General features: G+C 47.1%; 1 protein-coding gene across 1 annotated transcript in view; it reads right to left on the bottom strand.

The window, feature by feature from the left end:
• METTL24 (methyltransferase like 24) overlaps window positions 1-18,012 on the bottom strand; it is a 78,564-nt gene that overhangs the window by 44,644 nt on the left and 15,908 nt on the right. Inside the window, exon 2 of the mRNA XM_024194278.2 lies at window positions 1,284-1,382. Coding sequence (XP_024050046.1) covers window positions 1,284-1,382 — 99 coding nt within the window. The remainder of the gene's footprint in view (window positions 1-1,283; window positions 1,383-18,012) is intronic.

The following is an 18,012-nucleotide window of genomic DNA, read 5'->3' as shown; positions in this document are numbered from 1 at the left end:
TTGTAGGTTTTGACCCAACTAGCAGAGTCTGCCACAATTTATTAAGTCACTGAATAAGGACTGTTTTCTGTGCTCTAAGCCTGCTTCAGCCTAAGCATCTCTACTTGACAACAAGAAGTATAATTAATTTGGTTCCATTTAGATCTTACTGTCTTCATTTGAATCATCTTCATTCCTGTTTTCTCAATATAGTTCATTCTAGTGAGTGTTTGGGGGCACAGATGTCATTGTAAAAATGATTCAGGTACTTCTAATCATACAGCTAGGGCACCCATAGGTCTGCAGATAAGCAGAGACTGTGTTACCCTCACAATTACCAACAAACAGGGATAGTGGTATATTTCTAGGTATGTTCGAAGACATTCTTTGCTGTCATCCTCAGAAACACTGTATAAAGAAAGAATTTCTTATGGGAGTGACACAAACACCCATCTTTAAAGTTCTTTGTTATTCCTAGGTGCAAGACACAGCATAGACAAGTTGCAAGTCAGATGTTCAGGGACTACCTGTTGGTAGATAAGGATATTAAAATACCCATCCTGTTCTAAACTATGGGCATCTAGCAGCCCTTCCCATTCTTTCTTGGGTGAAATACACATATAAATGTCATTGTACAAAGTTACATCTTTAGCGAGACATCCAGGCCTGATTTTCAGATGTGCTCAGCACCTGCAGTTCCCTTTGACTGCAACTGGAGTTTTAAGTGTTCAGCACCTCAGAAAATTAACCTCTCTCCCTCTCCTCCCTCCAGTTTTTTGAGTGAATATAAGAATATTTTGCTACAGAGAGATTGGATCTCTATTGACATTACTGGGGAAATCTGTTTAATATATAGGGACCTGCCACTTCTCCTAAACTGGTTGAGTACCTAGAATGCATATTTTTCAAGAAAATGTGCCTGGCTACCAAATTATTTAAAGGTCCTCCAGTGCCCATCACAATACTTTTGGGACCACCCAACCCCTGTGTGTCTATTTCTGATATTTCAGATGTACTGTACTTTGAGAAGAGGCACAGGTAGCAATGATGGATTTTATAAATAAATGTTCAAAGGAAAGGAGTCTCTTTCTAGCCTCTCTTTTAATCATCATATTTAAGTTGATCATCATTTTAAGTTGCACACCTTCAGAAACAAATATATATATTTGTCTAAACAAGATGCAACGTTCAACTCCATGGGAAGTGGAAATCATTGTAACTCTTGTTGAAGAATCTTTTTGGGGGGAAGAATTGATTGTGTTTTGCAAATTATTTTCAAACTGGATATCGAAATGAAAACCAACCTGAGGTGTGGTGATATACTTCAGGAACCTCAGGGCCTCATAATTCAGGGAAGGAGTTGGACTTGCCCAAGGCTGCAGGTCTACGTGCCATCGTATAGTCTGTAAATACAGACAAAACACTTGAAGGAATGGCATCTCTCAGTAAAAGCACAAAATAGAATACATTAAATGAGATTTAAGTTTAAATATAAAAAAGTTTTCTAAAATTTGTTACTGATATGTAGAAAATCAGAATGTGAATGGCTAAAATCCTACAATAGTTCACTATAAAATTTAATGTAGTTGAACATACCATTCCGCTTCAGTTTCTGGTAATACAGGGATCTTACACTGCAAACAGTAATTATCAACAATAAACCTCGACAATCAGTAGCTTTTCTTTTTTTAAAGTCTAGCTTTATAATTCAATATGGTATTCTGCATTTTTAAAAGAAAAGGTCCTTTATTCTTTCATGTTAGCCTAAAAAGAGTTATCAGAATTCTTTATTTTCCTGAAAAATGGCAGCATTGTTGCCTACAGTATTATAACTCCTTATTTTCATCTCCACAGGGAACTAATTTCAGTGGTTGCTTTTCATACTCTGTGAGGGGCCCATCAGCTCAAAACCTTGGAGATCCTGTCAGCTTTTCAAACAACACTTCCCACAGAAAGTAGGACACGAAAGGTCTTTCAGAAATCTGTTTGCATACCAACAGGGTGTTGCACTCCTAGCAACAATACCTTCCCTAAATGCAGCATGCTTTTATCATTTTAGCAATTTTAAACATCTAGCTCAGAGGTGGGCAAACTATGGCCCTGCCTGGCCCTTGAGCTCCCGGCCGGGGAGGCTAGCCTCCGGCCCCTCCCCTACTGTCCCCACTCCCCCGCAGCCACGCCACTGTGCGGGCAGTGCTCTGGGCGGCGGAGCTGCGCGCTCCTGCAGGGCAGCGCGGCAGCGTGTCTAGCTCCGGCCAGGCGGCGCGGCTGCCCGACATGCTGCTCTGAACGGCATGGTAAGGGGGCCGGGGCTCGGGGGGGGGGGTTGGCTAAGGGGCGGGGAGTCCCGGGGGCAGCCAGGGGACAGGGGGCGGTTGGATGGGGTGGAGGTTCGGGGGGGCAGTCAGGGAACGAGGAACGGGGGTTGGATAAGCATGGGCATCACGGGGGGGCCTGTCAGGGGACGGGGGGTGTGGATAGGGGTCAGATGGGGAACAGGGGGGGTTCGATAGGCGTGGGATCCTGGGGAGCCTGCCAGGAGGCAGGGGTGTGGATAGGGATCGGGGCAGTCAGGGGACTGGGAGCAGGGGGGTTGAATGGGGATGGGGTCCTGGGGGGTGGTTAGGGGTGGGGGGGGTCCCGGGAGGGGGCAGTTAGGGGACAAGGAGCACGGGGGGTTGGATGGGGGGGGGTTAGAGGGGCAGTCAGGGGGCGGGAAGTGGGAGGGGTGGATGGGGGTGGGGGCCAGGCTGTTTGGGGAGGCACAGCCTTCCCTACCCAGCTCTCCATACAGTTTTGCAACCCAATGTGGCCCTCGGGCCAGAAAGTTTGCCCATCCCTGATCTAGCTCTTTCCCTCAAACACACACACAAAAGTATATGGAGAAATCTGATATTAAAATTAAGACAAATTGCCTATGACTGAGCCCCACCAAAAAGATTCTTATTTGGAGTGTGACAGTCCATCAGTCCTATAATAAGTTAGGTGATGTCTAGCTTCCCTTGGTCATTAGTGATTAACTGAAAACTCCAGGAAGACAACCATGGCTTTTTCATAACACTGTTTTGCATCAAGTAAACAAACAAAACAAAAACAAACAAAAAAATTGTGATCCCAGCAGGGTCTCATTTCAACAAGAAAGTCTCAAAACAATAAAGTAAAAGGAAGTAAAACTAATTGGACTAGACTGAACACTGTCAGAGCTGAAATCATAGGAGGAAGAAAGGGCCTTCCATCAAGCTGACACAGCAACATTGACAGGCTATAAAGGAAGTTGCAGCCTTCTCTCCTCAGGTACAGGAACCATTGTAGTGATATGGGGGACATAGCAGATGGGCAAGAACTAGGGTTGCCAGAGCTCTCGGTTTCATCGGGAGTCTCCTAGAATCAGGCCCTATCTCCCAGAGACTACTGAAGACAGCTCAGGAGATTTTAGGCCACTAGAAGTGCAGCGGGGCTAAGGCAGGCTCCCTGCCTACCCTGGCCCCACGCTGCTCCCGGAAGCAGCCGGCACATCCTTGTGGCCGCTGGGGGGTCTCCGCATGCTGCCCCTGCCCCCAGCGCCGACTCCACAGCTCCCATTGGCTTCCGGAAACGGCGCACCGAGAGGGCAGCACATGCAGCCCCCTGCCCCGCTTACCTCGGGTGGGAGCGCAGGGGGCTAAGGCAGGCTCCACTCCTGTAGCTCCCATTGGCCACAGTTCCCGGCCAGTGGGAGCTTCGGCACTCGGGGCACAGGCAGCACGCAGAGACCCTGCCCCCTCAGGGGGCCGCAGAGACGTGTCAGCCCCTTCTGGGAGCGATGCAGGACCAGGGCAAGCAGGGAGCCTGCCGTATCCCCACTGCGCTGCTGACTGGGAGCCACCTGAGGTAAGAGCCTCCCAGCCAGAGCCCACACCCTTCACCCCTACTGCACCCCTGCTCCAGCCCTGAGCCCTCTCCTGCACCCAAACTCCCTCCCAGAGCCTGCCCATCACATCCCAATCCCTGCCCCAGCCCTGAGCCCCCTCCCGGAGCCTGCACTCCACACCCCCTCCTGCACCCAAACTCCCAGAGCCCACACCCCATACCCCCTCCAGCACCCCAAGCCCAGCCCCAAGCCCCATCCTGCACCCAAACTCCCTCCCAGAGCCCGCACCCCTCACCTCCTCCAGCAACCCAAGCCCCTGCCCCAGCCCTGAGCCCCCTCCTGCACCCAAACTCCCTCCCAGAGCCCACACCCCTCACCCCCTCCCACACCCCAATTCCCTGCCCCAGCCTTGAGTCCCCTCTAGTACCCAAACTCCCTCCAAGAGCTTGCACCCCACACCCCCTCCTGCACCCCAACCTCCTGCCCCAGGCTCAGCCCAGAGCCCCCTCTCACTCTCCAAAGCTCTTGGCCCCAGCCCAGAGCCCGCACCCCCTACCACAGCCCAACCCCCTGCCACAGCCCGGTGAAAGTGAGTAAGGGTGGGGTAGGGGGGGATGGAGTGAGCAGGGCGTGGCCACAGGGAAGGGGCATGGCCTCAGGGCAGGGGAATGGCATTTGGGTTTGTGAGATTAGACAGTTGGCAACCCTAGCAAGAACAGAAAAAGGAAAGAAAGATGAAGCTCAAAGACAAAGATTATTAGACAGAAACTCCAGACCAGATGGAGCTTTTGCCTTGAACTCCTATCACAAGTTCATATTTTTGCTTTCTAAGTAAACACAGTCTGTGAGTGAATATGAGCCAAGTAATCTGTAGGAGAGTTTTGTTCTTGGTTTTTCATTTTGTTTTTTTGTTGTAACAGTGAAGAGATGCTGAACATTTTAGAAACTTTTGCAGCATCAGCCAAGGAGTAGCCTTACATTCCTTCCCCCACCCCCATGTTTTTTTGGCTTTCTTTCACTTTTTGCTGTTAAACAAGAATCCGTGTCCCACACGGCATGTCACAGAAGCCAGAATATCAAGAAACCCACTTGTGACACAGATCATTGATGCTCTGATTTCAAAGTGTGATGTTCAAACTGCTGATGTCAGAAAGTTAAGTGGACACTTTGGGAGGGAAAAAGTATGGAATCTTTCAAAATGATTCAAACATTTCCTGTGGCTACACAACATTTGTGATGACAGGAAAGCTGTAGATCTGACTTGTTTGAAAGCTGAAATGAGAATGAAGTCTGGCAATAGTTTTCAGGCAAAACCAGGGGCACCCAAACAGCTGAGTCAGCTATTCGGAAGTGTCGAAGACTGCAGGTACTCCACAGCGTAGTGCAATTACAGGGCACTCATTGTTGCATTGCACCCAGAAGTTATATTTACGGTTAGTTGACAGAGAAAATAAAACTCTGGCATTAACTGTCTGAAATGAGATTCTCTTTCATACGGTGGGATGTTAAAGAATCCCTGTGGCATTCTCTCGCTACATTTTCTGGTTTTTTTTTCTCATAGTGGACTAGATTGCAACATTACATTCTGCTCTGAGTAAGCTGCATTGCATCAGGAGCTGATCAAAATTGTTCCAGCGGGTCTATGCCAATAGCAGATTACTGCCCCCTCCAGATCAGCTTGGCTATGCTGGCTGGCACCCTGGGATGGGAGATGGTGAAGCAAAGGCCCAGTCTGCACCCTTGCAAGGGAGGGAGTAACAGCCCCAGTGGGTATGTCTACCCTGAAATGTAAGCCCAGGGTTAGTGGGACTTGAGTCATCTGACCCATGTTAGGGAACCCTAGGCTTGAGCAGCTACATTGTATTTTAACCCTACATTAAGACTTTTCTAACATGCGCTCGAACCTAGGGTTCTGGCATCCACACGGCAGTGCGCAGATCCAAGTCAAAGTAATCATATCCCAGAGTCCCAAGAGCCTCCCTCCCCCCAAAATGTGGCTGCTCAAGCCCTAGGACTGTGGTACACTGTGGGAAAATTTTCCTGCCAGACCTGCATGTTATAGGAAGTCTGAACAGCCTGCCAAACACAGCCTGCCAAGCAGTCATTTTGGTCTGTGCACTCCCAGCTCTCGGAGCCAGCAACCTGGATGAGGTGCCTTTTGATGAACTTCTCTTTCTTGCGCTTTCACTCCCATGTCAGAAAACTGGCACAGCATCGGAGGTGCTTGTGGACATTTTGGCGGTGTTTTCTGTCCCCCCAAAGGTACCTGACAGATTTCCTGATGGAGCTGCAAGAAGAGGAGGCGCAGAGGAGGAAGAGTACCTTGGCATCTCAGACTTGCGCTGACAGATGCTGCTCAATATAACTGCATAGCCGCTGATGCCCCCTACATAGCACCACTTCTGGAGCAAAGCCACAAGCACAGACGGGTGGGATCACATCATCATGCAGATCTGGGATGACCAGGAGTAGGTCCAGAACTTTCACATGAAGAAAGCTACATTTCTGAAGCTTTGTGAGCAGCTTGTCCCCAGCATAAAGAGACACATCTGAAGTCATCCTTGCCAGTCCAGAAGTAGGTTGCGATAACGTACTGGAAGCTGGCTACCCTTGGCTGCTACAAGTTCGTTGCCAGTCAGTTTGGGGTTGGAAAGTCGACCGTGGATAAAGTGGTAGGTAACTGAGGCAATCAGGAGTGTGGGTTACCCCAGGGTGGCAGGCATTAAAGATATTCCGGAGGTAATTACTGGCTCTGAGAGAATGGGGTTTCCTAACTGTGCCAGGGCCACTGATGGGACTCATGTGCCCATAGTTTGCCCTCCTCAAGGAGCAGATGAGTACACAAACTGGAAAGGGTGCTGCTCCCTGGTTATACAGGCCCTTGTGGACCACAGAGGCAGATTTATGAATGTTTACATGGGCTGTACTTGAAAAGTTCACAATGCTAGAGTTTTTTGCTGCTCAGGAGTCTACATTCATGGATAGGCTGGGACACTATTCCCACCAAATGACATTTACTTAAACGGCGTTACTGTCCCCACTGTTATTGTGGGGGAGCCCGTGCATCCCTTTTGCTTTGACTTACAAAACCACACCCTAATTTCAGAGGCCCTGGCAAAAGAAGGTTTAATTACATTCTCAGCATGTGTAGGGTGGTAGCAAAATGTGCTTTTGGCAGATTAAAATCCCATTGGAGGTCCATTTGGATTCCAGTGTCATAAGTGCTGATTGCAGTACTGTGGCTTGCTGTGCTCTTCACAACCTTTGTGAAGCCGGAGTTGAGCCATTTCCCCCTGAATAGACCTATGACAATGAGGGGTCGCTGGATTGGTACCCCCAGCCAGAAACTGCAGCTACCACTCAGGGAGCTGGTTGCACCCGGGCAGCAGAAGTCAGGGGTGCTATGTGTTCTCACATTATGGACTTGCATGGCCCAATGGAAGAGGGGGAATAGTGCCCATAGGAATGTGCTTCTGGGGGGAAAGTGGCTTATTTATTTTTTGGCGCGGGGCAGTGCTTGGGAGAGATGTGAGTGACTGACATGCAATGTAAGTCTGAATGACATGATGAATAATGAATTTGGTTGTTTGGGGGGGGAGAAGGTAGAATGGAATGTACTGAAATGTGGTATCTAGCTAAATAGAGGAATACGGTTTTCTTACTGGTGCTTAATTGCTCCTAAACACATTTTTAGCTCTATCATCTCAAATCATGATTGTATGATGTGATGCAGAGATAGCAATACACTTTCTTGAAAATATAAACATTCTTTATTTGTAAACATGTCTTAAAATAGTAAAACACACACAGTGTTCGGCAGGCCAGCTGTCATTACAAACCCCCCTCCCCCGCCCCAAACACAAAAAGAGCAGAAAATAGTTAATACACGACACAATCCCCCTACTGCTACATCACCGCTGACCCCACATTCTTCTTTCCCTTCTTTACACATTTTCCCCTCACTTAGCAGTGGAAGAAGGGAGGGGAGGTTTCCACCAGACAGGCGTTGATGAAGGAAGGCTGCACGGGGTTTAGTTGCCCTGCCCAGCCACTCATGAGTCCTGAATGCATGGGCCATCCTGACACAGAGCTGTTCAAGCTGCTGAAGGACTTGAGGGTACATTGCACGTGATCATACCATGGAGTTGGGGAGGCAGCAAGAGATGTGACTATTGCAGCCATTATGAAGATAAGTTGCTGAAACAGTTCTCTCTGTTGAGCACTGTCCTCCTCCCTTAGTCTCCGTTCCTGTTCCAGGAACTGCTTTGGAAGTCTCTGCTCCCTTGCTGAAACCCTGTCCTCCACCTGTGTGGCGAGCCTCAACCTTTCCTCCTGCCTGTCAACGTGCTGTCCCTCTTCTTCTGGTACTGGACCTGCTGGTCTGCCCTTGCAAGAACTTCGACCATAACTTCATCACAGAAATGCTTCCTTTTGGAACAGTCTGTGGAGGTATGCTGGGCCACAGATAAAGTTCCCGAAGAAGAAGTAGGCAGTATAGTTTGAGGGTCCTGAAATAGGACAAGAAACGGAGAGTTATTGTCCACACCAGCTCAGTGGAGGAGCACTGAATTAATTTTGGTGGCATCTCAAGGATATAAAATGTAACATTTCTAAAGTGAACTAACACATATTGTAAAGGAGATGCCTCAGTCCTCATACTGTCTCTGGACAGCCTTGTTAATCGCACTTACATAAGTGCAGAAACAATCATAAGTTTAAAATTATAACCTTTTTCTGTTTCATAAAAATTTCTTAACTAATTGCCATATGAAGCAGGGGCAGGTTGTATAATGCCCTTATTGCAAAAGGCTTTTTCTGTCTTGTCAGGCCTTTCATATTTTGGAAGACATAACTGTTCGTGTGGTGCCTAATGGCAAAGGGAGATGTTATTCCTAGCTGCTGGAGGGAAACCTGCAGTGTATGTAGCAGAAGTATTGAAACGTATAGTGACCGAAGAGCATATTTGTGAGTGGAGTGGACTAGTCAGAGTGGAGTGGACTATATGGGGGACCTGGAAAATACACCCTTCCCCGCAATGTGACTAACTGTCTGGAGGTCCTGCTTCAGGAATAGTTTGCAGCTATCAGCAGCCAGGATTGAGTCAGAATCCATGAGGGAATTAACGTGATGCTGTGCTAGCTCACATATGGCTTACCCTGTTATTGCTGCACACAAACACTCTGAAATCTGCAGCAGTGGGGACAAAACTGTCACCCCACCTGTACTTGGGAGAAATGATTTGGTGACCTGCAGACTGCGTGGATTACTTCTAACTGAAATGGACTAGGTTTGGGAATAGAATACTGTTTCCCAAACACACCAACTCAGTTCACTGTTTACAGGTGGCTCCATAGACCCTGGAAGAGTGATTACAGAGTGGCAAGTTTCTTATTACTGAAAGGAAAACATGACTGACCCTAATAAACAGCTGTGATTTAGTTAAAATAACCTTTACAGCTGTTTATGAATGTTTGAAATTCCAAGTCGCCATTTTGAACTCGATGTGTTGGGGGAAGGGAAAGAGGGGACGCCCAGGTGCTGTGATACAATCTGTCATTAGTGGCCACACGCTGGTAGCCAGGGCTTATCAATGCTTCTTCCCACCCCCAGAAATCCCCCCCCCCCATTATTGTAACAATAAGCTGTACATTTGAGTCATACACTTACTGGGCTCTGGGGCAGCTTCTGTCTCCACCGGGTTTTCTGCAAGCTTGGCAGTGGGCTGTTCCTCAGGGTGGGGATCAAACAACTCTTCCGAATAGGGACCAAGAAGTTGCTGTTGTTCCTCATTCACAGCCTGCTCTGGGACTGATTTCATTAAAAGAGTCACTTCATACTCCTCACTGGGAGCCTGCTGCTGACTCCCATCAGTCCCCATGCTGGGTTCAACCTGGTCCCAGCTGACCAGGTCGTCATGAAGCATGGTTGGCTCTGTGCTGGGCACAGTGCCCAGAATCCAGTCAATGTCGTCATAAAATGAGCATGTTGTTGGTGAGTTGGCCAAAGTTCTTGTCCTTGGTCTTCCATTACTCGCTCTTCAGCCTCTTAATATGCTCCCTGCACTGATCACCTGTCCGGAAAATCTGCAGAGCTGCCTTTTTTGAGTTCTCTTGGTACAAGTGGTCATTCCTGGTGCTTTTGCTGAAAGTCCATGGTTTTACTTGCCTCTCACCGGAGATTCACCAAAATTTGGCTGTGCTTCTGTGACCAGAAAGCGGCTCGCTTTGCAAAAAGCTTGATCAGTTCGCTCTCCATCGTAAACCTAGGAGGCTCTCTGATACTGTGCTTGGAGATGGGTTAATGCTGACCTGAGCTGCTGCCATTCACCAAGAGCGATGGCTTCTGTTTTCAGTAAAGTGGATTGCAGATTATTGGGATAGCAAGGACTAAGGAAGTTGTTTCATGGGATTGTGGGATACTTCTGGCTGACTCCTGGGACCCACGTCAAGAAGGGCTGAATCTACACTGCAAAGCAATAGGGCTCAAACCCAGGGTCCCGGCTTGACTCGTGGTTGGACTTTCCAGCCCTGCAGGGTCCTGGAACCCTGGGTTCAAGACCTGTTTTAGCGCAACTGCAGTGTAGACACAAAGGGGGTTAGACTTGAGCTCAAGCATGGGCTTACGCTGCAGTACATACCCAGAGGCTCTACTCCATGTGCCGTGACTTGCAATGTATGAGCTGTGACCTCCTATCTGTTGTAAGGGGAGGCAACAACCCTGTTCTTTGTTCTATTATTTTCCTATTGCGAATAATTAGATTTAGAAGATTGTAATTGTCAGGATCACTTTTCTTTCCCTGGTCTGAAAAATCAGTACATTTGCATCCCCCCCGCTTAGCTCAATACTGCCTCCTATGGTCTATGAGTTTTTAAAAATAACTGTTAGTTAGTGGTACAACATCCCTTTTTTCTCTTTTAACTCCCTCATAGTCTAGAACAGGTGATCTGTAAATATTAACATTGTCCCAGTATTCCCCTTTTCACTCTTTAAACAGGATTTTTCTTCCTTTCCAATTGTTCAAACATCTTTAACAAGAAAAGTAAAGCTGATCAATATTTTACTCATGTTTGAGGAAAAGCACATGGGAGGGAGGGGTCCTTCAAATTGTGCCACACAGCTCTACAGAGGCTCCCTGCATACCACTGTGCAGCAGGATTTAGGAGCTGAGGACTCACTGCTCTGTGGATCCATTGGCCATTCCTCCTGTGGTGGGAGAGGGATGGGCAAAGGCAGTACAGAGAAAACTCCATCCCTGAGGCTGGAGTAGCATTTGTAGAGCAGTTTCATGGGCTGGTGGGGAGAATTCCTGCCTTTCTGGTCCCAAGGACATCTCCAATACACAGTCTCGCTGCTTCAGTTGTCCATCAAGGAGAGTATTTGATGTCATTATTGTAATAACTGTTTCTGGTAGCCTCATGAGGCACCAACTGAAACTGGTGTCCCATTCATAGAATCATAGACTATTAGGGTTCGAAGAGACCTCAGGAGGTCATCTAGTCCAATCCCCTGCTCAAAGCAGGACTAACACCAACTAAATCATCCCAGCCAGGGCTTTGTCAAGCTGGGCCTTAAAAACTTCTAAGGATGGAGATTCCACCACCTCCCTAGGTAACCCATTCCAGTGCTTCACCACCCTCCTAGTGAAATAGTGTTTCCTAATATCCAACCTAGACCTCCCCCACTGCAATTTGAGACCATTGCTCCTTGTTCTGTCATCTGCCACTACTGAGAACAGCCTAGCTCCATCCTCTTTGGAACCCCTCTTCAGGTAGTTGAAGGCTGCTATCAAATCCCCCCTCACTCTTCTCTTCTGCAGACTAAACAAGCACAGTTCCCTCAGCCTCTCCTCGTAAGTCATGTATCCCAGCCCCCTAATCATTTTCGTTGCCCTCCGCTGGACTCTCTCCAATTTGTCCACATCCCTTCTGTAGTGGGGGGACCAAAACTGGACACAATACTCCAGGTGTGGCCTCACCAGCGCTGAATAGAGGGGAATAATCACTTCCCTCGATCTGATGGCAATGCTCCTACTAATACAGCCCAATATGCCATTGGCCTTCTTGGCAACAAGGGCACGCTGCTGACTCATATCCAGCTTCTCATCCACTGTAATCCCCAGGACCTTTTCTGCAGAAATGCTGCTTAGCTAGTCGGTACCCAGCCTGAAGCATGCATGGGATTCTTCCTTCCTAAGTGCAGGACTCTACACTTGTCCTTGCTGAACCTCATCAGATTTCTTTTGGACCAACCCTCCAATTTGTCTAGGTCACTCTGGACCCTATCCCTACCCTCCAGCATATCTACCTCTCCCCCGGGCTTAGTGTCATCTGCAAACTTGCTGAGGGTGCAATTCATCCCATCATCCAGATCATTAATAAAGATGTTGAACAAAACCGGCCCCAGGACCAACTGCTGGAGTACTCCGCTTGATACCGGCTGCCAACTAGACATGGAGTCATTGATCCCGACAATCTAGCCAGCTTTCTATCCACTTTATAGTCCATTTATCCAATCCATACTTCTTTAACTTGCTGGCAAGAATACTGTGGGAGACCATATCAAAAGCTTTGCTAAAGTCAAGATATATCACATCCACCGCTTTCCCTATATCCACAGAGCCAGTTATCTCATCATAGAAGGCAATCAGGTTGGTCATGCATGACTTGTCCTTGGTGAATCCATATGGACTGTTCCTGATCACCTTCCTCTCCTCCAAGTGCTTCAAAATGGATTCCTTGAGGAATCCATGATTTTTCTGGGGACTGAAGTGAGGCTGACCGGTCTGTAGTTCCCTGGGTTCTCTTTCTTCCCTTTTTTAAATATGGGCACTATATTTGCTTTTTTCCAATTGTTCGGGACCTCCCCCGATCGCCACTAATTTTCAAAGATAATGGCCAATGGCTCTGCAATCACATCAGCCAACTCCCTCAGCACCCTTGGATGCATTAGATCTGGACCCATGGACTTGTGCATGTCCAGCTTTTCTAAATAGTCTTTAACCTGTTTTTCCACCACTTAGGGCTGCTCGCCTTCTCCCCAAACTACGTTGCCCAGTGCAGCAGTCTGGGAGCTGACCCTGTCTGTGAAGACCGAGGCAAAAAAAGCATTGAATACTTCAGCTTTTTCCACATCATTTCACGGCACAAACATGTACTGAGAGACAGTCTCTGCCCCACAGAGCATACAAACCAAATAGACAAGACAGACAAAGGAAGTATTATTATCTACATTATACAGATAGTGAACCAAAGCAAACAAAAAAGCTTCCCCAATGTAACACAGGAAGTTTGCAGAGCCAGGAAATGAATCCAAATCTCCTGAATTCCAGTCCAACTCCTTAACCACAAGACTGTCCTCTCTCTTCATATTAAGGATAGATCCATTGAGGCACCATGTTTATGTTTCTATAGCGTTCATATTATCTGCTGATTCCATTCCCAACAAATGGGCCAGCTGCTGCACAAAGAGACATTCTAGAGCTGAAAGCACGTGAAAAATTGAAATGGCAACCTGAGATGTCTGTGTTTTTACATTTACCCTCTTCACTTACATACACAAGACAACTACTGCCTTGAAATTACCATAATAAAAATAACTCTTTGGATACATTTAACTATGGTCCCTTTACAAGTTGACTCTTGAAACCCAAGAATTGTAATGGACAGCAAGAGAAATGTTATCCTGAGGATATTTTCTAAGACTCACTGCAATAGGACCCAGGATGCACTGTAGAGATTAAGTAGATAGAGTAACCTTAAAACAAAGAAAGTCTTGTAACATTGTTCTTGGTTACTTGAAATAACATGACAGTTCATTTGAAGGTCTCGGGATGGGATGGGCTTTCTAGACATTTCAGACATATGGCCAACTTCTCTTTGGTACTAATCTGACCCACAATGATTTTCCCCTGAAGACCATTTACTTCCACATTTTCTCCGTCAATGGCCATCTGTGACAATCATCTGATAATCTATTAATAATCTGCAGCATACACATGGTGTCATTTGTCCTGCTAAAATTTTGAAGCCATAATATAAAGTTTAACTCAGCATATACAAAGGCCAGATCAAAGGGCAGGTGCAGGTTTTCCTAGCCTATGCTTAAAAACACAAATTGTAAATCATGGAGCAACAAATCCAGGTTGTAGTGAGGTAATTCAAACTGCCAGGCAGCAAAAATCACCAAGGAATCATCTTTTCCTATTCTAGAATAAGAGGGCAGAACTTGAATCAGATGTACAATGCTTAATGAAGCATAAATGTGTGTATGTACCTTCAGACCTGAACTTTCTTTTTAGCAATTTCCTCAATTACAGAGTAAAGGACTGCTCAAAATCCAGGAACTTTCAATAACATTTTAGTCTAAACTATGAGACATACCCATGATCTGTTTCCTGGCTACATTTCAAAAAATGTTTGCTTTTGGTATTTGAATTTTAAAAGGGAGTTAGTTAGGAAGTTTTCCATGATGCCATGTGTTTGATCTTTATAAGTGCTTTTTTTCGACTTTTAAATAATTTTTTTGTTTGACAGCCTCATGATGTAATGCTTAATTACGCTTTTAAATTTTTTTTTTGTTTAGCAGTCTCATGACGTAACGCTTAATTATCAGCAATGTTTATGAGCAAAACCTTTCAGAAAAATCACAATTTGCTGCCAAAATGCCTACTGCTTCCAAGAAAGAAATGGAAGACTCAATCAGCTTATGCACAGGCATCTTAATTGAGAGAAAATATATAATCCTCTAAGTATGTAATAAGAATTTTTTACATTTGAGCCAGGAGCAAAGAAGAATGCAACACTTGTGTGTTAAGAAATACCATCAATATCTATAAATATTTGTAAGCCATGGAAACAAATGATTCCCCCACCCTCACCCTACCCCTCTGATTTATTCAGAATATTTCTAGTTTCACCCTGTCTGATTTGAAAGACTCTTGCTTGTAATCAGCTGTCATTCAGGTGCAGTTTTACTGAGTTTTATCAGTTTAATGATACTGTATCTACCACATACATACACCATGCTACCACTGAAATTGCTGTGCTCACTTGACATGACTCTGAGATGCAATTAACGTTTAACTGGATTTTATAGAAGGAAGGTGGTGCAAAAGATTAAAAAAATCTTCAACAGGGATAAATATTACTTAATGCTTTATATCCAGGAGGGGAATACATGGATTAAGCAACACAAATCCCCCCTCCCCAAATGGAGATATCTATGGAAGACATAAGAGAATACAATAGAAGAATAAACACATCTCAGTCTTGACAAAGTATTCCTGGCGTTGATTCATAGATTCCAAGGCCAGAAGGGACCACTGTGATCATCTCATATGATCTCGTGTATAACACAGGCCATAGAATTTCCCCAAAATAATTCCTACAGTAGATCTTTTAGAAAAACATCTGATCTTGATTTTAAAATTGTCAATGATGGAGAATCCACCATGACCTCTGGTAAATTGTCCCAATGATTAATTACTTTCACATTATTTCCAGGCTGAATTTGTCTAGCTTCAACTCCCAGCAATTGATTGCAATATACCTTTCTCTGCTAGATTTAAGAGCCCATTGTTAAATATTTGTTCCCTATGTAGGTACTTACAGATTGTAATCAGGTCATGACTTAACTGTCTCTTTATTAAACTACATAGATAGAGCTCCTTGAGTAAACCACTAAAAGGCATGTTTTCTAATTCTTTAATCATTCTCGTAGCTCTTCTCTGAATCCTCTCCAATTTATCAGCATCTTTCTTGAATTGTGGGCACCAGAACTGGACATAGTATTCCAGCTGTGGTTGCACCAGTACTATGTTAGCAACAAGAAGGTGGTCAGGGAAAGTGTGGGACACTTACTGAATGGGGGAGGCAACCTAGTGACAGATGATGTGGAAAAAGCTGGAGTACTCAATGCTTTTTTTGCCTCGGTCTTCATAGACAAGGTCAGCTCCCAGACTGCTGCACTGGGCAACACAGTATGGGAAGGAGGTGAGCAGCCCTCAGTGGTGAAAGAATAGGTTAAGGACTATTTAGAAAAGCTGGAAATGCAAAAGTTCATGGGGCCAGATGCAATGCATCTGAGGGTGCTGAGGGAGTTGGCTGATGTGATTGAAGAGCCATTTGCCATTATCTTTGAAAACTCGTGGTGATTGGGGGAGACTCAGGACGATAGGAAAAAGGCAAATATAGTGCCCATCTTTAAAAAAGGGAAGAGGGAGAATCCGGGGAACTACAGACCGGTCAGCCTCACTTCAGTCCCCAGAAAAATCATGGATTCCTCAAGGAATCCATTTTGAAGCACTTGGAGGACAGGAAGGTGATCAGGAACAGTCAACATGGATTTACCAAGGGCAAGTCATGCCTGATCAACCTGATTGCCTTTTATGATGAGATAATTGGCTCTGTGGATACGGAGAAAGCGGTGGATGTGATACACCTTGACTTTAGCAAAGCTTTTGATACGGTCTCCCACAGTATTCTTGCCAGCAAGTTAAAGAAGTATGGATTGGATGAATGGACTATAAGGTGGATAGAAAGCTGGCTAGATCATTGGGCTCAAAGGGTAGTGATCAATAGCTTGATGTTTAGTTGGCAGCAGGTATCAAGCGTAGCACCCCAGAAGTTGGTCCTCAGGCCGGGTTTGTTCAACATCTTCATTAATGATCTGGATCATGTGATGGATTGCACCCTCAGCAAGTTCACGGATAACACTAAGCCAGGAGGCGAGGTAGATATGCTGGAGGGTAGGGATAAGGTCCAGAGTGGCCTAGACAAATTGGAGGATTGGTCCAAAAGAAATCTGATGAGGTTCAACAAGGACAAGTGCAGAGTCCTTTACTTAGGACGGAAGAATCCCAGGCACTGCTACAGGTTGGGGACCAACTGGCTAAGTGGCAGTTCTGCAGAAAAGGACCTGGGGATTACAATGGACGAGAAGCTGGATATGAGTTAAGAAGTGTGCCCTTGTTGCCAAGAAGGGTAATGGCATATTGGGCTGCATTAGTAGGAGCATTGCCAGCAGATCGAGGGAAGTGATTATTCCCCTCTATTCAGCGCTGGTGAGGCCACATCTCGATTATTGTGTCCAGTTTTGGGCCCCCCACTACAGAAAGGATATGGACAAATTGGATAGAGTTCAGCAGAGGGCAACGAAAATGATTTGGGGGCTGGGAAACATGACTTATGAGGAGAGGCTGAGAGAACTGGACTTATTTAGTCTGCAGAAGAGAAGAGTGAGGGGGGATTTGACAGCAGTCTTTAACTATCTGAAGGGGAGGTTCCAAAGAAGATGGAGCTAGGCTGTTGTCTGTGGTGGCAGATAACAGAACAAGGAGCAATGGTCTCAAGTTGCAGTTGGGGAGGTCTAGGTTGGATATTAGGAAAAACTATTTCACTAGGAGGGTGGTGAAGTACTGGAATGGGTTACTTAGGGAGGTGGTGGAATCTCCATCCTTAGCATAGGCGTGCGCACGGGGTGTGCCGGGTGTGCCCAGGCACACCCTAATGCCCGCAGGCCAGATCCGGCACCTCAGGGCTTTGGATCCGGCCCACGGGATTTGCCCCCCGTGGTGCCGCAGGCCCTGCACCGCTCTCAGAAGCAGCCATCATGGCACCACGTCCCTGGGGCCCTGGGGGGGGGGGGGCAGGTAGAGGGCTCCGTGCATTGCTCCAGGCACCACCCCCCGCAGCTCCCATTGGCCGGGAACGGGGAACCGCGGCCAATGAGAGCTTCGGGAGAGGTACCTGGAGGCGTGGCAAGGGCAGTGTGCGGAGCCCTGTGCCCACCCCAGGGGCCGCACAGGGACGTGGTGAGTGGCACGGCGTGGGGCCAGGGCAGACAGGCAGGCAGGGAGCGCGCTGCCACAGGTAAGCTGTGCCAGGCCGGAGCCTGAACCCCTCCTGCACCCCGCCCCCCAACTCCCTGCCCTGAGCCCCCTGCCTGCAACTCACACCCCTCCTGCACCCCAACCCCCTGCCCTGAGCCCTTTGCTGCACCCCAACTCCCTGGCCTGAGCCCCCTGCCACATCCCTCCTGCACCCCAACTCCCTGCCCTGAGCCCCCTGCCTGCACCCCGCCCCCAACTCCCTGCCCTGAGCCCCCTCCTGCACCCCACACCCCTCCTGTACCCCAACCTCCTGCCCTGAGCTCCCTGCTGCACCCTTCACCCCTGTGCACCCCCC

This window comes from Terrapene carolina, unplaced genomic scaffold, assembly GCF_002925995.2.
Source record: "Terrapene carolina triunguis isolate 2854851 unplaced genomic scaffold, T_m_triunguis-2.0 Scaffold42, whole genome shotgun sequence".
In the NCBI taxonomy this organism is placed as follows: Eukaryota; Metazoa; Chordata; order Testudines; family Emydidae; genus Terrapene; species Terrapene triunguis.
Note: the sequence above shows the minus strand (reverse complement) of the source record. Positions and strands in the feature narration are given on the sequence as shown.